Source organism: Rhinolophus sinicus, linkage group LG11 (genome assembly GCF_036562045.2).
Source record: "Rhinolophus sinicus isolate RSC01 linkage group LG11, ASM3656204v1, whole genome shotgun sequence".
Classification (NCBI taxonomy): Eukaryota; Metazoa; Chordata; class Mammalia; order Chiroptera; family Rhinolophidae; genus Rhinolophus; species Rhinolophus sinicus.
Window position 1 is genome coordinate 5,840,389 of NC_133760.1, and position 27,247 is coordinate 5,867,635.

Genomic DNA, 27,247 nt, shown 5'->3' on the forward strand with positions numbered 1-27,247 from the left:
CAAAATGCCAACCCCAACTGCCCCATCCACACCCTGTCCCATCCACAGATAGGCCTGGTCAGAGCTGGTAGAAAAGGATTTATATACAATCTCCTGGGGACAAGGGCTTTGTACAGAGGGAGGCAGTTGGGGCTGGGGCTGGCGCTGGGTGCTGGCGTTGCCTCCATCCTGGGGAGAGAGTGACGGGGGCAGTGCTGTCGAGGCAGGGACCAGTCTCTAGCTGACTTCCTCCAAGTTCCGGCTCTGTGTCCTCTGGCAGGTGACTCCTCTCTCTGGGCCTCAGTGTCCTCTGTAAAATGGGGTGATAGATGTGTCTGTCTCATTGGGCTGTTTGAGGATCCATGGACAGAAGAAAGGGAAGCAGAAAACTGGGGGCCCTGTACAGGCTCACTGCTGAAAACAACCAGCAATGCACAGCCAGCAATCGCTGTGTTAGGGCCTCACTGTCCAAGAGAACTCTGCAATAGTGGAAACTTCTAGATCTGCGCTCTCCAACTTAGCGGTGATTCCAGCCACATAAATATTGAGCCCTCCAAATGTGGCTATGAGCCTGAGTTTTTAATTTTACCTTAAACTAATAGTGTGGTTATAGGGAGTGTGAAAAAACAGGGACAGGGGTGGGAGGAAAACTTCTCGATGTATTAACTTAAAAAAATTGTAATAAAAATTATTGTTCAGAAAAATGTGTTGAAATGAAAAATCATTAAATTTACAAAATGATCCTTGATCCAGTTATTGTAAATGTTGTTTCAAACAACTTGGGTGGGTGAATCTTTTTGCGAATGTAAATTTCATGAAATCTAAGTACATATCCAGCATTTCTGATAATAATTTAGCTTCTGAGTTGACATATGCTGTGAGGATAGTATACACAGTAGATTCTGAAGACTTGGTATGGAAAAAAGAATGTAAAATAGCTCAATAATTTTTAAAAATACTAATTACCTGTTGAAACAGCAACATTTTGGAAACATAGGGTGAAATAAAACACTGGGGGTACCAAAAAAATGTATACACATGACTTGCATTCATGTTTTGTTATCGGTATATATTGAGTGTCACAATTTTAATAGTTTTTTCCTTTCTTATGTATACATTTTTTTTGGCACCCTCTGTATATTCTTTAACGTATCCTGTTTCTTTTTACTTTTTTTTTTAATGTCGCCATTAGAAAATTCAAAATTACGTGTGTGGCTTGTGTTCTATTTCTGTTGGACAGTGGTGCTCTAAGGGCTTTGCATGTGTCACTTCACTTAACCTCTGGACAACTCTATGGTAGAAGGACTATTAGTCTTTTGTACAGAAAAGGAAACTGAGACAGAAGAGTGAAAGGCACAGATGCCAGAACCAGACAACCCAGAGTAAATCTTGGCTCTGTCACTCACGAGCTGTGTGATTTTTGGCAAATTATTTACCTCTCTGTGCCTTGGTTTCAGAGTCTATGAAACAGAGATAGTAATGGCACCGGCTTTTCAATTGAGTGAATTTGTGGAAAGCCTCAGCACAAGGCCTGTCACTGAGGCACTTACATGTGCAGGTGGTTACTGCAAAATGCTTCTTGCTAGATCTCTCTGGGCCCATCAGGAACCTACTGAAGCCTCCCTCCTGATCCACCTGCCTCCTGCCCTCATATCTGTTCCCAGGGTCTTTCCTCCATCACACACCTCCCATATTGCTGCTGCCCTGGGCAGGAGGCCCCAGCTTTCTTGCCTGGCCTTTGATGCCCACATTTTTCTGTGGCATTTTTCAAATCTCCATCAACACCTGCCCCAGGCTGAAAAACCCTGAGCTTTTTCACACCTAGAGGGTCTTGTGAAGGAGTCCCGCCTTCTGCTCCAGGAGGCCACTCTCCTCTGGCTTGCAGACTCCTGCACCCAAATATTTCCCCTGGGGCCCCTCACGCCCACAGGTCTCCACTGAGCTCACTGTCTTTCCCTAATCTCCCTCCTCCCCCAGTTCCCCACTTTCCACCAGTCACTGGGCCAGACACAGGGTTGTCTGTGCCAGTCCCCCCTAGCCTGTCAGTCTCCAGCCCTGTCCCTCTTGATCCGTGACTTCTCACTCGCCATCCTCTCTTCTCCATCCCCATGGTCCCAGCCTGGCTCAGCCCTTGTCCTCTCTCTCTGGACCTTCTCCCAGCCTCTTCTTTTGCCTCCAGTCTCTCTCTTCCAGTCTGTCCCCCTCGTAGCCCTAGACGGGTCTTCCTTCATCCAGAGCTGACCCCTCCATCACCCCAGCTCACAGCCCTACAGTGAAGACTAAGATGAGTCAGTGCTCCACCAGCCGCAGGGGCAGCAAGCACGTCCTGGGGACCACAGGCAGACGCACCTGCAGCCCCTACAGGGTCAGCCATAGTTGGGTGACTGAGGCCTCTGGCCCTCCCTCAGGCCATCCCACCCCCTCTGCCCACCCTGCTGGCTCACCTGCTCCCCAGGGCGAAGCGTTCTCCATCTCCTCCTTCGCCAGTGCAGGCACCAGGCAGCAGCCAGCAACAGGAGGGCCGCAGGCAGCAGCAGCACGAGGAGCAGCACGGGGGCCTGAGGGGCTGGCAGGGCTGTGGCCCCCAAGGCCCAGGGACTCTTTGGGGGCAACAGGGTGGAGGAGTCTGGAGGGAGAGAGGAGGCTGGGTGATCAAGGAGAAAGGAGAGGCCAGGAAGGAAAGAAAATCCGGCCTGGTGCTGGCTGTGTGACCTTGGGCAGGCTGCTGGCCTCTCTGTGCCTGTCTCCTGATCTGTAAAATGGGGACCATCATGATACCCACCTCATGAGGTTGTCACAAAAACTAAATGAGCACATATAAAGAAAAAGCTTGGAACAGTGTCTGGCACATAGGAAGTTTGCATATTTTATAACTCAACAAATGTGTCTAGTGTTTGTTTATATATCAATTTGTTTATTCTTCTTCATCCCTTAATAGTCTGTGAGCTGCATGTGGGTGACAGGATACTTATCTGTCTTATTTATCGCCAGAACCCACTGCTTAGTGCTCACTAAATAAGAGTTCAATCTACATAAATTACATATTCAAATGAACGAATGAATAATAAACAATAAAAAAATACAACGTATGGAGCTCTGTTGGCCCACAGAGCCTCACACCATCTGGCCCCCTTTGTCCCCTCTGTACCCTCATCGCCCACTCTCTCCCCCTTGCTGGCGCCAGCTGCACGGGCCTCCTCACTGTAGGCAGGTTTCTGTCTCAGGACCTTTGCACTGGCTGTTCCCTTGCTCCCAACTTTCAGTGACTTTCCAACCACCCACCTCAGGTTGTGATTCCATCACCTTGTTTTAATTTGCCTGTATAGGGCTTATTACACTTAGATATTTTCCTGTTTATTTTATTGTTTCCAGGTTTATTGTCTGTCTCCTGATTAGCATGTCTGCCCCAGATGTGCATAAATTTGGTCTTGTTCCATGTTGTGTCTCCAATGCCAGACACCAAGCAGATGTCTGAGTAAATGTATAGTCATAAATGTAAATACAAATGACAAACAAAGCTAAATATAAGTGAGAAAATGACTGGAAATGCGGGGAGAAATTGAGAAAAATCTACTGAGTTTTTCTTTTTAACTTAAAAAAAATGGCTACTAGAAAATATACACTTAAACGTGTGACTCTCCTTATATTTCTATGGCACAGAGTTGCCTTATAGAAGGGAATGTTGTCCCTTCTGGGTAAACTAAGGCCTGGAACGGGGAATGAACTTGGGGGAAAATGCCCAAAGTCACACAGCCCATGGGAGCAGGTGGGGTCTGGGATGCCCTGAGTGGAGGGTGTGAGGGGCTGTGAGGCTGGGAGAGGAAGAGTTGGGTTGGGGCGCTGGGGCACTGGGAGCCTTTACCCGGCTGACACTGCAGCTCCAGGCACCTGGAGAAATTCCGGAGGGTGATCCAGGGCTTCAAGGCCACCAGCTGCTCGGAGGTGTCCTGCAGGAGGTGGGAGATGTTGGTCTGGACGAAGCGAAGACAGCTGGGGAGGGGCTGGGGGCAGGGGAGGGAGATGTCACCACAGCATCACCCCCATCATCTCCTCAGGCCAAGGGCCTTCCCTGCCTGGCAATGCCCAGCAACAGGGCCCAGTGATGCCTGGGTCTCAGAGGGAGGGTTTGGACACCTGATCTCCCTGGGTGTTAGGGAAGCATCCTTAGCAATGCCCAGCAACAGGGCCCAGGAAGACCTGGGTCTGGAGGGCATTTAGATCCCCGTCTTCTCCAGTTTGCTAGGAAAGAGAACCCCTTAGCAACAGGGCCTGAGAAATACATCAGGATTGGTGCATTGGACCCAGACCCCTCATCATCCTCCGGTGCCTAAAGAAGTGTTATTCCCCAGCAAGGGGGCCCCCAGTGGGACTGGGGTTCCAGCTCCACCTCCCGTGAGTTGCTCCGGTCAAAAGAAATCTCCAGTCAAAAGAAATCTCCAGTAAGGCCGAGGTAAGCTCCACTTCCCATTCCCTAGGAAGGTATCTCGCTCCCCTCACTTGTCCCCCAAGTTCAGGGCTGACCTGGAAGGCACATAAGGTGACAAAGTGTATCTCGGTGTTGACAGCCTCCAGCAGGTTTTCCATCTGGGACCCAGCCACAGTCTTGAGCCGTCCCATCCAGCGCTGGGCCAGAACTAGGCGCCAGAAGGCCCCACAGAACTCATCCTGAGGAGAGACAGCCCAAGCTCTGGGTCCCTTGGGCAGTGGGTCTGGGGGCCTGGGGGAGGAGAGTGCTGGTGGCCCAGACTCCTGGGTCTGAGGGAGCAGGGGCTGGGGGCCTGGATTCCTGGGTCTGAGGGAGGAGGGGCTGGGGGCAGGGGCTCCTGGGTCCAGAGGAGGAGGAGACCAGGTTGGCAAACTAGCCTGGACCCCTGGGGGGAGAAGAATCTTAAGTCTCTTTCCCACCTTCATCCCAGGCCCCTCCCATCTGTGACTCACGTCCTGCAGGTTGGAGGCAACAGTGACGGGATAATCTTGAAGCAGGTAGTCAGACTGTCGGAGAAAATGGGGTTAGGCTGGGCTGAAGACAGGACGAAACAAAACTATGGAGACCCAGGGAAATGGGGGACAGGGAGCCACAAAGACCGAGACCCAGACATGGAGAACTGAGACCCAGCGACAGAACCTCGGACAGGGAGCGCAGGAGAGGGCGGAGCCCACTCACCAGCTTGCGGATGGAGTCCGCGAAGGTGGAAGAGATGGGGCTGTGGCGGAAGGAGCAGTCAGGGGTTCCACGAAGGCAGGGGCTGAGCAGTAGCAGCAGCAGCAGGGAGGTCTGGGGGCAGGGAGCCCTCTATTGACTCCACACACCCCCAGTCAAGCCCCCCCCTTCTTTCCCCTTTCTCCTTTCCCAAGGCTCAGTCCATTTCTTCCGGTTCTCAGCCCCCTGCACTATCTGCCTTCCGACTGCTCACCTCGGACCCTCTGTCCCTGTTTTTCTCTCTGCTTCTGTTCAATGCCATCCAGTCTCCTTTCCCCCATGTCTCTCTCTGTACCCACCTCCCCAACTTGGCCCATTGATCTCAGTCTCTGCTCACCTCTGCCGGTAACCTTCTCTGTGTACCTCTCTGCCGTCCTGTGCTCATCTCTCCCTTGGGGTCCCATCTTCCCCATTTGTACCCACCTCCCTGTTTCTTCCCCCAACCCCTGTCCATCTCCTCCCACCTCTGTCCATCTCCCCCACTTCTGCCCATCTCCCCCACTTCTGTCCATTTCCCCCGACCCGGTCCATGTCCCTCCATCTCCATCCACCTCCCCCACCTGTCTGTCTCTCCCACTTGTGTCCATCTCCCTCCACTCATCTGTCTCCCTCCACCTCTATCCATCTCCCCCACCCCGGTCCATCTCCCCATCTCTGTCCATGTCCCTCCACCTCTATCCGCCCCTCCTCCTCCTGTCCATCTCCCCACTTCTCTGCATCTCCCCTTTCAGCTCTGCCCGTCTTGACACTGCCCTGCCTTTCCCCTACCTTGTCCCCCAGGTATACGCACTGTTGGGTTCCAGGCTGGCAGCAGCGCTGTCATCTCGGCCGGGGGCCCCTCATGCCTGTGGCCAGATCTTGCAAGGGACAGAAGAGCAAGTCTTGGACCCCCACACCCCAGTCCCTTCCTCGCCCGCCCCTTAACCTCCCTACCCCTCCCTTGGCCCCTTGATGTGGTAAAGTTTCTGCCTCTTTCTCCTTCGGGCTTCCTGCATGCGCCCCAGTTACGGTGAAAACTCCGCATCTCTCCTTCTAAGAACCCCGACGTCCGGTCCCCGGAACCCTCCCCAGGCGAGGACCCAGGAACCTGACCCCCACCCCTCCTCCCTCAGCCCCAGGAGGGGGACCCCGGCCCCGCCCCTCGGGGACCCGTAGTTCATTTCTCCTCCCGCACCAGGCTTGCCCCAGCTGGGTGTGGAAAGGGCCAGGCCGAGTGACAGCCAGAGATCGAAAGTGAAAGAATATTTTGGGGGGAGATAAATGAGTTGGGGTGGATCTGGTTGAGTCCAGGGACGCCACCTGGTGGTGACAGGTAGCGGCTCCCGCCGCGGAGGGTGCCTCGCCCTGGAGGGCTGAGTTTGGGTAAATTCCCGGAGTAGGACATACAGTGAATGGGGACTTGGGGTTCGAACCCGGATCTGTCTCCAGTTAGAACCAATGCACATATGGCAAGGAGGAGGTCACCATGAGCCCCTCATCTTCGCCTTGAACACCAAAGCCTTGGCGTGGACTTATGACTGTTTCTCACTGCCCACAGATAGTCCAGTCCATCTGCAAATTTGTTGGCTGACCGTCCAAATGTCTCCAGAATCCGATCAGTTCTCATCACCTCCGCTACCATCACCCGGGGTCAGCCACCATTATCTCCCACCTGAGTATCACAGTGGCCTCCTCACCTCTGTTATTCATATCTAGCCAGAGGGAGCTTATGAAGATCTAAGTCAGCTCACACCCCACCTCTGCTCCAAACCCTCCAGTCTCCCACCACATTCTGATTAAAAGACCAAGTTCTCAGTGAGGCCCACACAGACCTGAAAGAGCTAGCCAGGTTCCTTCTCTGCCCTGGCCTCCTGGCGGTGCCTGGGGTAGGCACACTCCGGCCCCAGGGCCTTTGCACTGCCATTCCCTTAGCCTGAATGCCCTCCCCTCCAGATGCCCACAGGGCTCACCCCCCCACCCCCCACCCCCATCCCATTCAGGCCTTTGCTCACACACACAGGCAGAGCCTTCCCCGACCACCCTTTTTCAAATTGCACTACTGTTTTGGTCTCTCCCTTGTCACTTATGTATCACCTTATGACATACCAAGCACTTTATTTACCTTCTTCATTGTCAGTTGTCCCCATGGGGACGTCAGCTCCAGGAAAACCAAGGTGGGCGTCTGTTTATTCTGCTGGATCTCCAGCACCTAGAACTGTGCTTGGCTCAGAGCAGGTGTTCAATCAATCTTTGTTGAATGAATAAATGGATCCTGGCCTCTTTCCTTCTTCATTATTGTAGTTTAAAGGAGAATATGTCTGGTCTTTGTCTCTGGTTCCTTGGCGACAACCTCTTAAGTCCTCAGACTTCCTCAGATGATAGGAGTGTCTTTGTTATTCATGAGGGGCCCCCTGAAATCACCTGAGCTTATGCTAATGAGGTGACTCAGGATGGGGGGTTGGTCAGGCAAGAAAGACAAACACAAGATTAGAGGGGTTGGGCTTTGAGACATAGGATATCCTAACTTGTGGACCTCCCACCTCCAACCTCCAGGAAAGGGGAGCTGGCTAGACACAGATTTCCACCTCTGCCTCTTGGCTTTGTCCTCTTGTGTCTTCTCCCCTTCTGTCTCTTGTAAGGACACTTGTCATTAGATTTAGGTCCCACTTGGATAACCCAGGATGATCTTCTCTCAGGATCCTTAACTGAATTACATCTGAAAAGACTGTTTTTCCAAATGTCACATTCATAGATTCAAATGGTGAGGATGCGGATGTATCTTTTGGGGGACCACTATTCAGCCCACTAGAGTTCCCCCAAAGCTGTTTCCCACCTGTGGGCCTTGTACGTGCTGTTCCCTCTGCCTGGGATGCTCTCTGCCACTTTTCTAGCCTAATCAGATCCTCATTGTACTTCTAGACTCAATGCAATCACTAATCATCAGGGAAATGAAAATCAAAACCACAATGAGATACCACCTCACATCTGTAGAAAGATTATAAAAAAGACAGGAAATAACAGGTGTTGGTGAGGGTGTGGAAAAAAGGAACCCTCGTGCACTGTTGGTGGGAATGTAAAATGATGCAGCCACGGTGGAAAACAGCATGGAGATTCCTCAAAAAATGAAAAATACCACATGATCCAGCAATCCCACATCTGGGTATTTATCCAAAGGAAATGAAATCAGGATCCTTAAGAGGTGTCCGCACTCCATGTTCACTGCAGCATTATTTACAACAGTTAAGACATGGAAACAACCTAAGTGTCCACTGAGGCACGGAGAAAGATGTGAGATTATAATATATACATAACATACATATATATTCTTCAGCCATAAAAAGGAAATACTACCATTTGTAACAACATGGATGAACCTGGAGGACATTATGCTAAGTGAAATAAAGCAGACAGAGAAAGACAAATACTGTTTGATCTCACTTACATGTGGAAAAGTCAGACTCAGAACCAAAGAGTAGAACGGTGGTTGCCAGGGGTTGGAGGTGTGGGGGAAATGGGGAGATGTTGGTCAAAGAACACAAACTTCCATTTAGAAAATGAGTAAGTGCTGGGGATGTGATGTACAACACGGTGAATAGAGTTAATGATACATATTCTGTATTGCACACTTGCAAGTTGCTGAGAGAGCTTAAGTGTTCTCACCACACACACACACACACAAAGGTAATTATGTGACGTCATATGCATAATTAACCTGATTATGGTAACCATCTCACAATGCTATGTATATTAAAGCATCAGGTTGCACACCTTAAAAAATCATATTGTACAATGGGAATATATACAATTTTGTCAATCATACCTCAATAAAACTAGAAAAACAAAACAAAACCCCTCAATGTAGATAGCATGGTCCTTGGGAAGATTCCCACCACCTCTCTCACCCTCATCCCACAAAAGCACGCGTGCACACACACACACACACACACACACACTCAGGCTAGGTAGGGTGCCTTCTCTGGCCCCCAGACTCCCCTGACCATCCTCTATTATTATAGTACATATCACCTTAGGTTATGTCTGTCTTTCAACCAGAGTTGAGCCTACCTCTCCTCTGATCACAGACCCTCTATGGCTCCCTAGTGCACTTGAGACAAATCCCAGCCTCTGCTGACACCTTGATTTTCGCTCAGTGAAACCCATGTCAGACTTCTGACCTCCAAAATTATAATACGCTTGTTTCATTTAAGCCACTAACTGTGGTAATTTGTTACAGCAGTGACAGGAAACTAATACACCTTTCACCCACTAGAACATAAGCTCCATGAGGCCAGGTTGTCTTGTTCTTGTCTCCCCAGCACCTAAAGCAATGCTTCACTCATAGGAGGCACTCGATAGATATTTGTTGACCAACTGGATGGCTTCATTGACTAGGAGATTCAGCCCTCTGGCCTGAGGTGATTGGCCCAGAAGTGGACACCTACCCCAGGCTGGCCAATCAGATTTCCTCCAGTGAGGATGTGCTGCTGAGCATCACCAGTGGTCTGGGGTGGTGGTATCTTGACCTACTGCAGCTGGCTTCGGCTGGTTAAAGCAGAACAGAAAGGACACTGAGACAGCCCATGGAATCTGGGAGGTTGTCAAACTAGAGCCTTCCAGGGACTTTCCTCTAACTCCTATGTCTCTCCTGTCCAAATAGCCAGATCCTGGGACTTAGTGTATTCCAGACAGCTACTGTGTTTTATTTTATACGAGCACACCATGGATTCCCAGGCAGCGCAGAGGCAGAGAACATCAAGGAACTGGAGCCACCCAATGGAGACCAGAAGAGACAAGGTCCCACAGCTTTGTCCCAGGCTCCTCAGAGTCCCCTTTATCTGTTTCACAAACACTGTGGTGTCCTGGAGCCAGCCCACTGGGCTGCTGAGTCACAGAACTAAAGTGGCCCAAACAAATCAAAAGTTACTACTCATTCCCTCCCTCACAAGCACAGCCAAGGTTGACAAGGGTTTATTTGAGGGCACAGAAAACAAAATAAGAGGCAAGTTCCAAGCATCTGGAGTCTGTCGGGGTCCAACTCTTCACCATCCAAGATGGAGTGGGTGGCACTAAGGCGTCAGTCCCCCATGGGCAGCCACAGGGACTTGGTCCGTGCTGCTCGAAGCTCTAGCTCTGGGCCTGCCCCCTCGGCCTCCTGATCCCAGGCCCGCGGGTAGCCCGTGTTCACCCACACAGGCTTCAGGTTTCCTGCAGAGGCCCATTCCACAAACTGGGAGCCCTGGCATGGAGAAAGGGGGAATCAGCATTCCTCCAGTATGGTTCATAAGCAGCTGCTTCCTTGGCAACAAGGATGATTACAAGCAGGGACATGAAGGCTTGATGTACGCCCTGTTGCTATAATGCTCAGCTCCGAGCAAGCAAACCTTCCAGATGTTAAGGGAAATGGTGCTGACCTTTGTGGGGAACTTCCTTCCCGTTAGCAGCCCATGATCAAAGGAATGGGGTCTGAGGTTTTTGTTGACAAGTTCTCATCAGGTTTTAGAAGGTAGACTGGGTTTCTGACTCTGTTGCTAGGGTGTGGCCCTGAGCAATGGGGTATCCAACACAGTTAGGTCTTTGGGTGGGCAGATCTCAGGCCCTTGTTGCTAAGAAGATCCTCTTCCTTAGTAACTGGGGCTCTAAAAGGGCAGGACCTCAGAAGCTGGTTGCCAAGGAGTTTCTCCCCTTAGCAATGGGAGTTTTAAGGAAGTAGAGTCATGTTCCCAGGAAAGGAAGAAGCTATTGGTAAAGTTTAAGGTGCAGAAGATATCAAAACAAAGGGTACCTGAGCAGATCCAAAATACCACAGGGCTTGGACATCCTGGTGCAAAGCCAGGCAGCGGGTCAGGTGGTCCCGGTCTCCTGTCACCACATTCACCAGTCCCACTGGCAACAAGGTGGCTATATCCTAGGGGATGGAGAGAGTGGGCCATCCGGGGTTGGAAGGAGTCTGAGACCCCAAGGGTGGTGGGAGCAGGAGCGTGAGCATCTGGGGCAGTGGCCATGGGGCTCTAGGAAGGAATGGGTCTGGGTCATGACTGGTGAAGGCTTGTGGTCTGAAGAAAATGGACACTGGGTCTAGAGGAGTGAAGGTGTGGATGCCTGGACTGGGGTTACCATGGTTACCAAGGGGGTAGGGTGAGAGCCAAGCTCCATGCAGGCATTGGGGCACCTTTCACCCCTCTGATGCACAAGGGGCTGCTGGGAGCAGCAGCAAGAAGGCAGGTGACTACCTGGCAGACATCCAAGGCAGGGAAGGGACAGGTCCCGCTGGGCACCAAAACCACAGTGTTGCCATAGGCCAGGGCAGGGGCCAGCAGGGACACAAAGGCAAGCAGGGGCCACTCATCCGGGCACACAATTGCCAGCACTCCCAGCGGCTCCCGAAGGCGGAGCACAGGGCCTGTTAGCTCAGCTACCTGTAGGAGATAGGCAGGAGGTCAAGGGCAGGGAAGGGGAAACTAACTGTCCTCCCACAGCCCCCTCCTTCACCTGCCCCTTTCCTCCTCTCATTTCCTTCTTTGCTTCTCCATAACAACTCCAATAATAATATAACCAGGTGATGGTTCAGAGCCAGATGGACTGGGTTGAAGTCCCAAGCTCCACCACTCATCAGCTGTGTGATCTTGGGCAAGTTACTTAACCTCTCTGGGCCTTAGTTGCTCATCTTTCAAATGAGGATAATTATGGTACCTATTGAGATTTGCTGTTAAAATGAAATTAGCTAATGTGTGTAGAGGGCTTAGTACCTGGCCCATGGATTTGTGTGTGTGTGGTGTTTTTTTTTAACTTTACAATTGACATTCATTAACCGGACACATTTTAAAGGGTACAATTTGATAAGTTTTGACATGTATACATCCATGAAACCATCACCACAATCAAGGTAATGAATTTCACCCCTCAAATTTTCTTGTGCCCCTTTGTTATCCTTAACCCCTGCCCCTACTTGGACCCTCTCTGTCCTCAGACAACCACTTACCTGCTTTCTCTCACTATAGATTAATTTGTATTTTCTAGGAATTTCTAGATATGGAATCACACAGTCCACACTTTTTATCTGGCTTCTTTCACTCAGCAGTCATTTTGAGATTCATCCATGTTGTGGCATATTCACTCCTGATTGCAAGTAGGAATCCATTGTAAGCTGTACCACATTTTGTTTATCTATTAACCTACTGAGGGACATCTGGGTTGCTCCCAATTTTCGGCTACTATCAATAACGCTGCTATAAACACTTATATACCGAGGGTGCCAAAAAATGTATACACGACTTGTATTCATCTTTTGTTATCGGTATATATTGAGTATTACACTTTTAATACAGTTTTTTCCTTTCTTAAAATATGTATACATTTTTTTTGGCACTCTCTGTCTTTGCAGGGGTAAATGGTTTCACTTCTCTTGGCTTCAAACGTACAAATGAAATTTATCTAGGTATATACCTAGGGATCACAGCCAGGTTATATGGTATAAGAGTATTTTCAACTTTTTAGGAAACTGCCAAACTGTTTTCCAAAATGGTTGTCCCAGTCACATTCCCACCACTAGGGTACGAGTTCTGGTTCCTCCATATCCTCACCAACACTTGATATGGTCTGTCTTTTGAATTTTAGCTATTCAAATACAGTGATACCTCGGTTTTCGAACGTCTCCATTGATGAACATTTCGGTTTACGAACGCCGTAAATTTTATGGATCTATAGTATCATTAGATAGTAAAATTCATGCTAAATTTGCAGTTTTAGGGGTTGATTTTAAAGGTCTGGAACGGATTAATCCATTTTGCATTACTTCCTATGGGGAAACCGCACCTCGGTTTTCGAACGTTTCAAAACTCGAACAGTCTTCTGGAATGGATTATGTTCGAAAACCGAGGTACCACTGTAGGTGCATAATGATATCTCATCGTGGTTTTGACGTGCATTTCTCCATCTTTTCATGTGCTTATTGGCCATCGATAAGCAAATAGTTTTTGAGCCCTTAGCTATATGTCAGGCCTTGAGTACTTAGTTCATTTAGTCTTCATAACAACTCATCAAGGTCAATACCATGGTATAATTGTATAACCGCGTATCATTTATGGAAGAAACCCAGGTCAAATGACTTACTAGCTTTCTATTATCTCTATCTCTGAGCGCTTCTGTGCCATCGCCTGAGTTGCTGAATCTTCGCTTACTTCAGTGGACCCACCATGTTTCATACCAACCCAGTATCTATGTTTAGTTGTATATTATGTATATAAATGAAACATGTCACATCAAACAATAGTCTGTGCAACATACTCTATATTTTCTACTCTATTCTCTTGTTTAAAAAAATCATGGCTACAACCCACTAAATTGATTTAATGACCCAGTAATGGGTCACTAACAACAATTTGAAACACTACCCTATGAGGTGGACCATATGCCTATTATACAGATGAAGAAATCGAGGTACAGAGAGGTGAGACCACATGCTGAGGATCATGCAGCTTGTGCCCCAAGTCTGGTTTACTTCAAAGCCTTTGCTCTGACCCCACTCCAGACAGCCTGCCCTGTGTCTGCTCGTCCACAGACCCCTCTTACCTGCAGGGAGTGGCCTTGGGTCTGGGAGCGCGCCCCCCATGCCCGAAGCCGCCTCACACTCAGCTCCACCTCCGCCTTGGCAGCCTTTAGCTCCACTCCCTGCCTCTCCAGCCTCGAGACCAAGGTGGACTCCCGGCGCTCCAGGGCAGCTGCAAGCGCCCACAGCAGGGCTGCCCGGGTCCCTGGTGACTGGCCCACCCAGCTGTAGGCAGACAGTGCACATTAGGGGCCAGTATTCTGGTCCTGGCTCTTCCCAGGTGCCCATTATCTGTCCACAGCCCCTACTCTGTGGGTCCAGGCCGCATGGCCCATCCGCCCAGGGAGGGAAGTGAAGGGCCAGACCCCTAACCCATCAACCCTGGTTGCTCAGACTCCATAACCCATCAGCCCTTGGGGGTCCCAGACTATCCTCTCTGCTGCCCTATGACCCCTGGGTTTTCCTGTGACACTCCCTTACCCAGGGGCAGCCTGGTGAGCGGCTTCCACAGCACCTCGGATATCCTTGGCTCCGCCCTCAGCCACATAGCCATGGAGGTTGCCGTGTGAGTCCTGGACGGGCCTGGAACTCCGGCCTCCAGGAGCCTGGAAACGGCCCCCCACGAAGAGCCCGTAGGGGGGTGCTGGACTGGAGTAGGGTGAGGAGGCATGAGGGTGGGTCTTGGGGCCAAAGTCTGCTCAGAGCCCATTTGCCACCCCAGATCCCACGACCCATGGGACCCCAAATTCCTGATCCCATGAGTCTTTGGGAAAGTACAGACCATTTGACAGAACTGAGGTTCTCATCAGGCTTGGGTAGTGGGTGTGAGGCCAATAAGACTCAGAATGCAATTCTCAGCAAGACTTAGGGACCCCTCGATGGCTCTAACAAACCCCCCTTCAGTCCATGGGGGAGCCTGCCACAACTTCCCTTTGCCTCTTCCACACCCCTAGGGATTCTGGGAGTGACAGCCCCTGGAATAGCTTACCCGGGCCCTGTTTCAGACCCAGCAGGTAGGGTTGAGGGGACAGCAAGACCAAAAATGTCATAGTTCAGATTCTCAGAAAGGTAGGGCAGCCGGGCAGGGGTCCCTGAGGGCCGCAGATACTCATACAGACCCTATGAGAGGGGCAGTGTCAAGAGAACTCCAGCTGAGCACAAGGTGGATGAAGCAGTGGTGACAGTGCTGGGTGGGGACAGGGGTGCACTCACATCTAGGCCCCCATGCCAGGAAGATCCACTCTCTTTGCAGCCACCTGTGGGCACTGCAGGGTCTCTGAGGCCATGTGCATTGATCCAGACTGTGCCCATCTGGAGCCTGTGGGGAGAGAGGTGGACATAAGAGAGAAAAACAGAAAGTTGAGAGGGGGGCGGTGAGTCAGAAAGGTTGGGGTGAGAGAGATCCTAGGAAGAAAGGGAGACATGAAGACTGAAGCTTGGGCCCGCTTTTTGTGCCCCAGTGGGTGCCAACTGACCTGTAGCCCAGGTCCAGGGCCTGTCCCAGTCTCTCACTCCACACACTGGCACTCCCTCCTCGGGGGGTCCCGTTGGCCATGGCCAATGCCTCCTTGGCTGTGCGGAATGGGGAAGCCACAACCAGAGGCCATGGCACCTGAAAGAGTGACGAGGGAGCTCAGGGGGCCTGGCCAGGGCCTCCCTCCTATACCCCAACCATTAGTGTACCAGCCTCCAGCAGTCAGCAGCCCCAGACCCAGGCCAAATGGTCACCCAGGGGCTTCTGCAGGTGTAGTACTGCTGCCCATATCTGGGTGTGGATGGGTGGACAGAATAAGACTCCTGGGACCCTAAGGGGCTCACCTCTGCCTGGGTACATGGGGAGGCTGGGGGTAGATCAGAGACCAAAGTTGGGGGAAAGAATGGGCTATCTGAGGGCACATCGCCAGCCTGGAACACCTGAGGAGAAAGAGAATTAGATCTAGAAGTCCACTCCTAGCAGTCTCTTCCCTCAGACCCAGGAGTCCAGGCCCCCAGCCCCTCCTCTCTCAGACCCAGGAGTCCAGGCCCCCAGCCCCTCCTCCCTCAGACTCAAGAATCCAGGCCCCTAACCCCTACTCTCTCAGACCAAGGTCCCACCTCCCCTAGCACTCTGGAGTCTGCACCCACCCAGCTCACCTGTGCGCCCTGGCTCTGGGCCTCACACACATAGCGCTGGGCTAGTGCATGTGCAGCAGCCCCTCGGGCCCCCATGTCCACAGCCCCGTCCAGCCCTCGGCCGCCCCGAAGGCGCCCCATCCGCGCCTGGAGCCGCCTCATAGTCTCATCCCACACAGACTCCTGGATGAGAAGCCTGAGGCCCCCCTATTAGGAAAAGGAGTATCAAGGTAGGCAAAGTCAGGGCCCATATGGGGGGTCCATGTCCCCAGAAAAGGCTGAGACTCAGGGACACACATGCAGAGATTAGAGGAGGATCAGTGAGAAGTGGCCAAGGACCCTGGAGACACTCTGAGGCCCGAGGCCCCAGGCCCCAGACAGGAGGTGGAGTTACAGAAAGTTGGTGATTCAGAGTGAAGACAGAGGTTGGAAAACTAGGGACATCAACACTGAGAAAAACGAGGAGTCCTAAAGAACAAGAGACACAGACCTCCGCCCCGTAAGACCAAGAGAGCTGAGACATGAAGATTCAGAAACCCGGAATGATGAGGAGTCCCACAGATGCTGTGGTGTAAAGGCAGTCCTGGGGTGCAAAGAACTGAGGTTGAAATGAAGGAAGACACTGGGCCCCAAGGTCTGGAGACAGATGCACACAGCCCCTAGAACATGAAGGGACACGAGTACAAGGGTCTCACCGGGCTGCGGTCCGACCAGGCTGCATCCACGATGCCTTCCACAGCCGAGTCCACATCTGCCATCTCTGTCAGCAACAGTAGCGACTCGGCTCCCAGTACCAGGCCCAGCTCGGGACCCATGCCTGCCAGGGTCCGTCGAAGGGCGCGACCTTCCTGAGGGACCCCAAATGGGGTTCAGCTGGCAGAGGATGCTTCCAGCTCCCCAGCCCTGTCCCGTCCTCCTCTCAGCCCTGAAGATACCTCAACAGCTCCGCAGAAGACCACCTTCTGGACACCAGGCTGGGAGGCCAGGACAGGTCCCAGAGAGGCAGGGCCACTGATCATGTTGAGGATTCCTGGGAATGGGCCTAGCTCCCCTGCCAGCTGGGCCAGGAGGAGGGGCGTTGGGGAAGCCAGGGGTACGAGGACCACCACAGTACAGCCTGGGGAAGGCAGGTAACTCAAGGACCCAGGAGTCCAGCCCCCAGCCCCTCTTCCCTCAGACCCAGGAGTCTAGGCCCCCAGCCCCCTCCTCCCTTAGACTCATGAGTCCAACCCCAGACCTCCTCCCTCAGACCCAGGAGTCTAGGCCCTCAGTCCATCATTTACCCACAGCCAGGGCAGGGCAAATACTCCACATCATCTCAAGGAAGGAGAACATGGGTGGCAAGATGAGACCAATTACTCCTGGAAGAACAAATGAGGGCACTGGCACAGGCACTGCTGGGCTATGAGGTAGGCAGGGGCTGGCAGCCAGGACTCAGGCTTCTCACCCATGGGCTCCCAGCCTGCCAGTGCCTCCTCCTGGGTGTGTGCCTGGACTGCATAGTACTGGAGCAGCTGCTGGGCTAGCGGGACGTCCCTGTCTCGAACCTCTCGAATGGCCCGCCCAGTAACCAGGGACTCCAGGGTCCACAGCAGCCGCTGGTGCTTCTGTATCATCTTAGCCAGCCTGTGGAGAAAGCAAGGGGGATGGTCATTTCCCAGGGCCCCCCAGACTGATAAAAGTCTTGGAACATACCCCTATATACCTGGACTACAATAATTCCCATGAACCACTGGGGCATCCCCACCACTTACCAGGGATTGAGGGCACCAGAGGTTTATGGGAAATGCAGTCCACTACATTAAAGGGACACTCTACCTGAGAGTGCTGTGTGAAGACCTTGCCCACCTACCTGTAATCCCCAAAGGTGCTGGGGCTTAGCTCTAATCTCAATTACATTTTGGGAAATGGAATCTTGTCTCTAGCTGCCCCATGAATGTGCTGGAAAATGGGCTTTGGGGCTCCATGAGCCCTAATGAGCTTCTGAGAAATGGAACCCTGATGAGTACCAAAGATATTCTAGGAAATAGAGGCTTTGTCATTACTAGTCCCAAGAATAGCGGGAAATGGATGTTTTAGCCACTAAAGGCCCAAAGTCATGCTGGGACTATGAACCTTAGCTGCCAATGAATTCAGTGGGATATTGGGAAATAGAGTCTTTGTTCTCAAGTCCTTCTCTACCTCCTGGGGTCCACACCTCAACTGCATTACCTGGTCAGGTGCTGGGCCCGAGAGGCTCCAGGGAGTACACTCCAGTTCTCCAATGCGGTTCTGGAAGCCTCTGCAGCTGCTGCCACATCCTCGGCCTGTGCCTGGAGGCAGCTGGCCAAGTTCTCTCCTGGAGAGATGAATGGGGGGACCCAGATAGAAGGGGGAGAGCCTTGTCAGAACTGGAGGGGGCTGAGATACCTGGAGGCTGGGAGCGCCCCAAGCAAATAAAGCTGGCCCCAGCCCCACTGAGTGTCTCAGTTTTATCATCTGACAAATGGGGATAAATCTGTTGGTCTTTGCTCTGACTGCTTCCCACAGGCAAGGAAGGGATTTTAGTAAATAGTGATTTCAAAAAGCATCCACAGGAGCTTGGGACCATAATTAGAATGACTGTTATCAGGAGGAGCCAGAACTCTCAGACTCTTTCCTCCATTGGCTGCTCCCTGCCCTCAGGGCCCTGAGCAAAGACAAGGGAGTATCCTTGGCGGGTATGGCTAGAGGCATGGACACCTCGCCCTCCCCAAAGACTAGCGGACACCTCCTACCTGTGATGGGATCCTGGCAAGGCACTGAATTTCTGTGTTCTGGCTTCAACCATTTTCCATTTACATAGTGACCCAAGCACCGGTCCTGGGTGTCCAGCCAGGCCTGGGGGAAGTGGAGACAGTTTGGGAAGGGGTCTGGGAGGCTGGAGGAGCTCAATCTCTACTCAGTGTCCTCTGGAAAGGGGACACCTTCCCCCCTTGACCTTATCAGCTAATATTTTTCCTGTGTAGCAGGAAAACACATGTAAATATAAGATACACTTAACATAAATTCACCATTTTAACCATTTTAAAGTGTACAATTCAGTGGTACTTAGTACATTCACCATGTTGGGCAACCGTCACTTTTATCTAGTTCCAGAACATTTTCATCACCCCAAAAGGAAACTTTGTAGCCATTAGGCAGTCACTCTCCACTACCCCCAACCCCTGGCAATCAGTAACCTGCTTTCTGTCTCTATGGATTTGCCTGTTCTGGACATTTCATGTAAATGGAATCCTACACTGTGGGACAGTTTGTGGCTGGTTTCTTTGCCTTGGCATGATGTTTTTGAGATTCATCTATGTTGTAGCATGTTATCAAAGCTTCATTTCTTTTTATGGCTGTACGATATTGCATTGGATAGACCACATTTTATTTATCCATTCATCAGTTGATGGGTATTTGGGTTGTTTCCGCCTTTTGGCTACTCTGATGAGTGTTGCTATAAGTGTTCATGTGCAAGTTTTTGTTGGAACACCTGTGACCCTTGCTAGGACCCTGGAAACAATGCCTATGAGACGCCAAGTGTGTGATCGCATTCCCTCCCATCTCAGCTGTCATCATTTGGGGGAGTGGCTGTGTACCCTCACTGAAGACAACCTGGAGACTGCCCTGCCAGGTGCAGTTTATCCAGCTGTGACACATCTAAGTGAACCCAAGGCATAGCACATCGCTTTGCAGAGGGGAAGCCTAGAGTGGGGGTCCTTGGAGCTAGGGTCCACATGACCTGGGTTTGAATTCTGGCTCCGGTACTTACTCATCGTGCAACCTCAGCCAGGATCTTGTATCACCCTGGCTTCTGCTAAGCCATCTGGAAAATGGGGATGATGACAGTCCCTCCCTATTTCACAGGGCTACGGTGAGGATTAAAGAAATCCTGCATGTTACGTTATGTGTTCAGAGCAGCACTACTTAAGACTTTCTGTTCATTTTGTTGCATCTCACCTTCCACAGAGGGCTTCATTTCTCTCTGTCCCTGGTTCTCTTGCCCAAACCCTCGCTAAATCTAAGAAATGCTTCCCACTTTTTCCTCCTACAAGTTCTTCTTTCAACATCCCCAATGCCACAGTTTCCTGATTTTTCTCTTCCCCTGCCAACTGGCCCTTCTCATTTTTCTTTAAAGTTAAATAGTCAACTACGCGGGAGTTCCAAATTCAAACCCCCCACCCCAGGGACAGAGATATTTTTGAAACAGTTGAGGATATACGATGTTAAAGAATGATTGTTAAAATATTAAGTGTGAAAATGGCATGGTATTTATGTTACATAATCAGTCCTCATCTGTTAGAAATGAGGATTCAGATATTTATGGGAAAATAACATGACATCTGGGATTTCAATCACTCCAGAACAAGAGAAAAAAAGGGATCAAATGCTGGATCAAATGCTGATGATTGCTGAAGCTGAGTGATGGGTACATGGAGTTCATAATATTAAGTACTCTGGAAATTTGCAAAATTTCCCTCAAAGGAAAAACAAAACCCTAGGGTCCATAGGGTCCTGGCAGACCATGTTAGTGTGAGAAGAGGACCTGGTGGAGACGGGGAACTCACTTGTCTAATGCATCCAGATGATTTTTGTCAGGGAACGTGAGCCAAAGGTTGCCAAATTTGGGGGTTTTATTTTCAAGAGGAGCTGGAATCCCGGATGTTTACAAGGAATTAATTGTCCATTAATTCACATTTTTACAAATAAAGTTTAGGCCAAAGAAAACATGTTTGTTGGCTGAATGTGACCCACAGACTGTAGGGTTGAGACCTTTGCTTGGACAGTGGTGGTGGGGCCCACAGGCTCTGGAATCCAAGGGCTCAGATTCAAATCTCAGCTTCCTCTTTTAAGCTGTATTGACTGTGAGCAAATTATATACCTCTTCAAGCCTCTGTGTGCTATTACTAAAATAATTACAATAATCCCCTCTCACAGCAGTTCTGGGGATTCAGTGTAATTATGCTGAGCACAGAGGACGGCATACAGAAAGCATCCAATAAACATAAGCTGTTATCGCATTACTGCTATTTCATGCTATTCCACCTCTAACCAACCTCCAAGTGTAGATATTCTCTGTACATTGCCCAGTTCCTCTTATCTGAGTCTACACTATATTTCTAGATAATCTTGTCACTCCCACGGTTTATCTTTCTACATTGGTGACTCCCAGGTCCCTATCTCCAGACTTGAGGCTCAAAGTAGTATGTGCCTCCCGCTCATGGCCCACGACTGTCCCCAGGTTCTGTCCACTCTCACCATGTGATAACCGAGCTCAGAATCTTCTCCCAGGAGCCTGCTCCTCCAGGGTTCACCGTAGAGGGGTACGGAAAGACAGCCACCAAGTCACAGGGCCAGACCCCAAGCACTGTCCTTGCCCTCTCAATCCCCAAACCCTGTTCCTCCTGCCTCTCTGCTTCATCCCTCCTCTCTATCTCTACAGCCCGCGCTGGCTCTGGTCTCATCTTCTTCCACTTGGACTACTGTTCGAGCCCCCTCTTCTCTCCCTCAAGAGAAGCAAGCCCACGCTTCTCAAACTTGAGTGCTAGAGGACCCTGCCCCCATCACCATAGTCCCATGAGGGAATTTTGAGGGGCCTGGGTAATTACAGAAAATTCAAGGCACTATACTTATCTACAGGAACCCTCAAAACGTTCTGGAAGACCCTGAAAGGTCACGGGACTCCTAGAGAAGTTCTGAACATCGAGCTGACGGGAGCATCAGCAGGATTTTAACAGGCCCTGAGGACTCATGGGAGCCCTGTGAAACATTCTGAGAGGTAGTTGGGGATCATAGGGGCCCCATGAGGGTATTCTGAGGGGCTGTAGGTAATTACAGAGAGTTCTCATGTATTTTGGGGTTCTGAGTTTCCAAGATCATGAGCCCCAAAGGTATGAGAGGGCTGAGAAATCACGGGACTCCATGGAGGTTCCGGGTGATCAAGGGAGCCCCCCCAGGAATTCCGGGGACCCCCGAAGGACCATGGGAGCCACAGGATGTTCTGAGGAATCATGGGAAGTCTATGGGGATTTGGGGGTTGTTCTGAGGAATAGAGGAAACACCACCGTGAATTCGGACCGTGGAGCATGAGAACTACCAAGGATCGTAACAACAGACAAAAAGGCTAAGAGGCTGCCATTGCAAAGGCTTAAGGGAACGTCCTCCATGAATGGGTCCTAAGGGGTGGCAGGAGTCACGGGACCCGAAAGGGGCCGAGTTTCTGAGCTGCCGCGGGGGATCACGGGAATCTGCGCGCAAACGGCGGCCGGAGAACTGAGGAGGGGGATGGGCAGCGCCGGCCAGCCAGGCCCTCACCAGTGCGCATGCGTGGCTCTCCGGCACCGGTCCGTACTCCAGCGAAGTGAAGATCTCTCGGGCGCGGGTCCCTGTGCGAGTGGCAGCCATCACCAGTCCCGACTGCTTCCACCGACTGCGGGGAACTCTGCCCAAGGGAACTTGAGGTCCGAAGAGCGGCCCCGCCCCCTCCAGCGCAAAGGTCGGGGATACGGAGATAGAGCGTAACCCCGCCTTAGGACCCGGTGACCCCGCCCATGAGCCCAAGCTGGGGAATATAGTTTGGAGTTTGCGTAGTCCTCAAAACGGGGATGGAGGGGGGAGGAAGAGGGAGGACGAAAATGTGGGTGCCTTGCAAATAGTTGGGAGAACTCTAGGTTTAGAAAAGGGGCCATATTGTTTGTCTTCCCGCCATCCCGTTCACAAAAGTGCAGCTTTTGGTCCGAAATACATTTACTAGAGAATCGAATCTAGCTCTGTGACGAAGCGATAGTTCAGAGATCAGAAGGGAGTCACTTAGGCTGGACATTGAAATTAAGGTTTTGATAGTGTGCGAATCTTGACTGCTCGGTAACCTGGCCAATGCGGTTGAAGGAAAAGAGGGGAAGTGTGGCCTTAATCCACACCTGAAATGTGTCATTTAATGAGCAGCCTCAGAACTTAGTTTTGATTGGTTACGGTGAGAGGCGTGGCCTCAGACGTAGACTATGATTGGTCGATAACGGAATACGGTTGCAGGATTCTTGAATGAGGGTTGGGTTAGTCGGAAATGTGGCCGCCTCAAATTCCTGGTTATACAGAGAACAGAAGAGTAGCTGTCACACATTTGGCACGGAAGACCTCGAGAGCATCTAGATATATTGACTCCCCACAGATTTGACGACGGTATTTGATCTGAGTGTAATTGTAGTTTCCGGCCAGATTCTTCGATTTTCCTACAGAAAAGTGGGTGTTGGGACTCGGTTGAGGGCCGGGCAGCAGGCCCCTGAGTTCAGATCTCCGGGAAGGTTCCCCCAAGTAGGGGTTGCTGGGGACGCCTAGGTCTCTTCCCCAGGGCTAATGGCGGACTCGAAGTTGCTGGTGCCAGAGCTAAACGAGGCAGAGACAATGGGCGCTGAGACGGCGCGTTTCGAGGAGCTGCTGTTGCAGGTGCGGACTGACCGGGACTCCTGGGTCCCTTGGGGGATTTTTTTTTCTTCAGAAATGGTACTACAGTTCCCAGAATGCACTAGGGAAGCAAGAGGGCCTATGGGCATTGTAGTTGTTTAACTCCAAGTTTGAATAGGCTATGGAATAAATGGGAGTAGGGCTGGGGTTGTTTTTTGGGTTCCTCAGTGAAGGAAGGGGACATAATATGTCTTATTCTCTGCACAGCTTATAGACATAAAAATTGCCCAATAAACATTTGAGAAACAAATGAGGGGTCTGATAGCACAGACGCCAAGCCTGAAAATTATTTTCCTTCACATAGGCCTCCAAGGAGCTCCAGCAAGCCCAGACAAGCAGACCAGAATCAACACAGATCCAACCTCAACCTGGTGAGACAGGCAGAAACCTAAAGAGAGAGAGAAAGAGTCCCAGAGAGAGATGGACAGACACTGGGTGCAGGGGACACAGAGAGAGGGGGGAGGAGACACAAAAATGGGGCTTAGAGACTGTAGCGGGGAGAGAACAGAGACCCAGAGAGATCCAAAGAGAAGAGGGGGAGTACAAGACTGACAAAGAGGACAGAGACTCCAAAATAAAAAGAGTCAGAGATCCCAGGGGCAGGAAGGAAACAGACCCAGAAAGTGGAGGATTGTGACTCAAAAAGGGGGACACATCAAAAGGACAGATTGAGGAGAGGGTGGGTGGAAATCAAGAACCACGCGGAGGCAGATGGTCAGTATCAACTCATTCCCACCAGGCTTCTGCATAAAGACGAACTCATCCCAAGGGAAGGTTTTCATCAACATCTGTCACTCTCCCTCTATCCCTCCTCCGGCTGATGTGACTGAGGATGAACTGCTTCAAATGCTGGAGGAGGACCAAGCTGCCTTTCGCATCCCCATGAGTCTGGGAGAACCTCATGCCGAACTGGATGCAAGTCAGTACCATCAGAGGACCCAGGACTCTAGCCTTCTGGGTCCTTCCCTACGATCCAAGAATACAGGATCCAGGACCCTTCTCCTGCAGGACCTAGAAATCTAGACCCCCTGATCTGGTCCTTTTTCCCCATGGCATATCCCTAGCCTCTTGGGCCTCCAGCACCCTCTACACAGGGCAGTCCTGTTTTGCCTACCTGGCCAGGCTGGCACTTCTCCCTGTCCCACTCCAGAGCGAGGAAGGGCTGGGCAGGTGCCCCATTAGCTGATCTGACTCTAATCCCCAGGCCAGCCCTCATTCATCCCTTTTCTCCTCTGCCCTTCTTCCTTGTCTCTGTCTCTGCCTTGTCTCACCTCTGTCTCTGTTGCATTTTTGTCTCTATATCTTTGTTTTTTCAATTCATATATGTTCCCTGAAGCCTCCTGGGACCAAGTTTTGGGCATTGCCCTGGGGAGTAGGGACTGATCAAACCCAAAACCTGTGATTTCAATATTCTGTGATTCTTCCTGTGCTGGAGGGGGCTCTTCGAGGGATCCAGGAAGGCTTCCTGGAGGAGGAGATGTCAGACATAAGACTTGAAGGAACCGAAATTCATTAGGCCAAGACAGAGAAGAGGGTTCTGGGAAGAGGGGACAGAGGGGTCCAGAGGCCAGAATGATTGAACAGCGTTCGTCAGTAATTGAGAGAGATTGGAAGAAATTTACAGGGAGGAGGTAGCTATAGAAGTGCGCATCTCTCTCCAGGTGGTGGGGCAGACCACACAGGGCCTCCAGCGCCAGGCTGAAGGACTCAGTCCTTCGCCCGGAGGTTGGTTGGGAGTCCTGGGAGGGCTGTGAGCAGGGGAGGGGCAGGTCAGCTCTGGGACTTGGTGGGGAAGGACCAGAGGGGAAGAGACTGGAGGCTGGTAAGAGTCCAGACTGGCAAGTGCATGTCTTGGGTCCTCACTTCTAATCGTCTCTGGGTCTCTCTGTTTCTTGTGGCTGCTATCCTTTATTGTTTTTCCCCAGCCTGTGTTTGAGCGGTAGGGTTGTCTCACCTTCTTTGTGTCCCCGCAGAAGGCCAGGGTTGTACCGCCTACGACGTAGCTGTCAACAGCGACTTCTACCGGAGGATGCAGGTTGGGGCGGGGCTGCGGGTAAGGCCTGGGCAGGGACTTATCCCTCCACCCCTCCGAGTCCTCCACATCTCTTCTCCACCCCCCCCCTCAGAACAGTGATTTCTTGCGAGAGCTCGTGATCACCGTCGCCAGGGAGGGCCTGGAGGACAAATACAGCTTGCAGCTGAATCCAGGTGAGACGTGGGGCCTGGACCACCGAGAGGAGCTGAGCCAGGAGCAGCTTAGGGGCACGCCCTGGGAGAGGTGGGCCTAGTGTGGGCATGGGTTTTCTCCCCTTAGCTTTGGCTTCCAGGGAGACGGCAAGGCTCCCCTAGGGGAGCTGGGGGTGAGGGTTGGGGGGCGGGATCAGGCCCGGGCTTCCGGGTAAGGGGCAGGGTCCCGAGCATCTCCAGGACTGAGGTTTTATTCACTGATACCCAGGAAGGGCGGGGTTAAGCTGGGCGTGCTTCCTAAAGCCAACCTTGGGGGTGTGGTCAGATCCCTAGCTACCTCCGCCCCTCCCGGTGGAGCTCTTGCTGTGCCAGACCCCTTGAGGGAGCCAAGGGAACCCTGACCCATGTGACCTTTGACCCTGCACTCCCACCCCGCAGAGTGGCGCATATTGAAGAACCGGCCTTTTCTGGGCTCCATCTCCCAGCAAAATATCCGCTCCAAGCAGCGTCCTCAGATCCAGGAGTTGGGAAACCTGTATACTGCAGACTCCCCAAGACCTGAGGAAGGGTGGGCTTTCAATGGGTTCCCTCTCTCATGTCTCCCCAATGCTCTTTGGAATCCCTCTCTTTCCCTCCACCCCCCATCCTCCGTTGGGGGGGCCCAGTGTCCTGGTGCTCTGGGAACCCAGAGAGGGGAGCAGAACTGCCACTGGGAAGGCCACCCTGAGGCAGCAGGGCTGGTAGGAGCAAGAAAGGGAGGGAACCGCATGCTAGGCAGAGGTAACAGCCGGGCAAAGACCTGGAGGCTCTCCTCAGTTCTGGGTCTTGTTCCTCCCCAGCCCTGAGAAGCCTCACCTGAACCTTTGGCTGGAAGCCCCTGATCTCCTCTTGGCTGAAATTGACCTCCCCAAACTGGTGAGTGTACCCTCAACCAGAGCTGGAGAATGAGGCCTGAAAAGAGTGGGGTCTTCAAGGGAAAGTGATGTGGGCTTGTTGTCAGACCTGTATGAGTCTGAGTATGGTTGCCTCCTCTGTCCCATGGGGTCCTCAGGCCCACTTCCGGTGCTGTCCCAAGGATGATGACCAGGGCATTGTAAGTGATAAGTGGTGGAGAACTGTAATTATCATCTTCTACCTTTTTCCTGGAATGTTAGATTCTTTAAATATGGTATCCCAGCTCTTCAGTCTTTTCTCCCTGTGTTCTTATCGTCCTATGGCAAGAAAAGGAAGGGTGGGTTGATTCTAGTGTATCACCAGGATGGAGCACTGGGGCTGTCGTTGGAGATTGGGGAGAACCACCTAGTGATGGGGGACCACCAGCAGCTGTACCATCTGGATACCTATATCCCCCTTCGGATCAACTCTGAGGAAAGCAAGGCGGCCTTCCATCAGAAGAGAAGGGTACCTGGGGTGGGGGTGGGGCTGGACTTCTGGGGGTTGGGGGGAGGGAGCTTGACTCCTGGGTCCTGAACCCTATCTCCCTTTCTTCTTAGCAATTGATGGTGGCGATGCCTCTTCTGTCGGTGCCTTCTTGACCCAGTGTCTCCTCGTGCTTCCAAGCGGGGAGAAGAGGCTGGTGGCTTCTCTAAAATTGAAATAAAAGATTTTTGCCTTTGTTCTGTGTCTGGCTAGGAATACATGGGGAGTGGGAAAGAGGAAGGACATGGAAATATAGCCCTGGTGTCCCATAGGGGTCACTGTCCCAGCTCAGGCCTTGTCCTCTCTCACTGGATCCTGGCCTCCAATCTTTCCCCTCATTAGTCTCCCACATGGTCCCAGAG

General features: G+C 51.6%; 3 protein-coding genes across 14 annotated transcripts; 1 reads left to right on the forward strand and 2 right to left on the reverse strand.

The window, feature by feature from the left end:
• Positions 1-65: 65 nt before the first annotated feature.
• Positions 66-7,419, reverse strand: FLT3LG (fms related receptor tyrosine kinase 3 ligand). Of its 7 annotated transcripts, none has more exons than XM_074316101.1 (8): positions 7,281-7,419; positions 5,970-6,036; positions 5,144-5,254; positions 4,918-4,971; positions 4,501-4,644; positions 3,842-3,980; positions 2,424-2,605; positions 66-289 (listed from the first exon to the last, which is right to left on the reverse strand). In XM_074316101.1, exons 2-8 carry the CDS (start codon positions 6,000-6,002, stop codon positions 80-82), a joined length of 873 nt encoding a protein of 290 aa, XP_074172202.1. In that variant the 5' UTR covers positions 6,003-6,036; positions 7,281-7,419; the 3' UTR covers positions 66-79. The 7 variants fall into 7 exon arrangements, with proteins under 7 accessions (XP_074172202.1, XP_074172204.1, XP_074172201.1 ...); XM_074316103.1 differs by lacking the exon at positions 7,281-7,419 and adding an exon at positions 6,354-6,455 and having other exon boundaries at positions 3,842-3,926; XM_074316100.1 differs by lacking the exon at positions 7,281-7,419 and adding an exon at positions 6,354-6,455.
• Positions 7,420-10,110: 2,691 nt separating this feature from the next.
• Positions 10,111-22,271, reverse strand: ALDH16A1 (aldehyde dehydrogenase 16 family member A1). 2 transcript variants are annotated; one of them, XM_019741628.2, is made up of 17 exons: positions 22,134-22,266; positions 18,572-18,674; positions 18,027-18,153; positions 17,263-17,441; positions 17,099-17,176; positions 16,751-16,932; positions 16,511-16,663; positions 15,837-16,022; positions 15,522-15,617; positions 15,179-15,315; positions 14,916-15,021; positions 14,692-14,822; positions 14,184-14,351; positions 13,727-13,928; positions 11,389-11,574; positions 10,941-11,063; positions 10,111-10,394 (listed from the first exon to the last, which is right to left on the reverse strand). In XM_019741628.2, the coding sequence occupies exons 1-17, from the start codon at positions 22,221-22,223 to the stop codon at positions 10,233-10,235; spliced, it is 2,409 nt and encodes an 802-aa protein (XP_019597187.2). In that variant the 5' UTR covers positions 22,224-22,266; the 3' UTR covers positions 10,111-10,232. The 2 variants fall into 2 exon arrangements, with proteins under 2 accessions (XP_019597187.2, XP_074172195.1); XM_074316094.1 differs by lacking the exons at positions 18,027-18,153; positions 18,572-18,674 and having other exon boundaries at positions 22,134-22,271.
• PIH1D1 (PIH1 domain containing 1) lies at positions 22,140-27,082 on the forward strand. Of its 5 annotated transcripts, none has more exons than XM_074316097.1 (10): positions 22,140-22,279; positions 23,167-23,261; positions 23,584-23,650; positions 24,019-24,198; positions 25,253-25,314; positions 25,406-25,487; positions 25,905-26,034; positions 26,306-26,381; positions 26,724-26,867; positions 26,960-27,082. In XM_074316097.1, exons 2-10 carry the CDS (start codon positions 23,172-23,174, stop codon positions 26,999-27,001), a joined length of 873 nt encoding a protein of 290 aa, XP_074172198.1. In that variant the 5' UTR covers positions 22,140-22,279; positions 23,167-23,171; the 3' UTR covers positions 27,002-27,082. The 5 variants fall into 5 exon arrangements, with proteins under 5 accessions (XP_074172198.1, XP_019597189.2, XP_019597190.2 ...); XM_019741631.2 differs by having other exon boundaries at positions 22,182-22,314; XM_019741630.2 differs by lacking the exons at positions 26,724-26,867; positions 26,960-27,082 and adding an exon at positions 26,518-26,717.
• Positions 27,083-27,247: the final 165 nt, after the last annotated feature.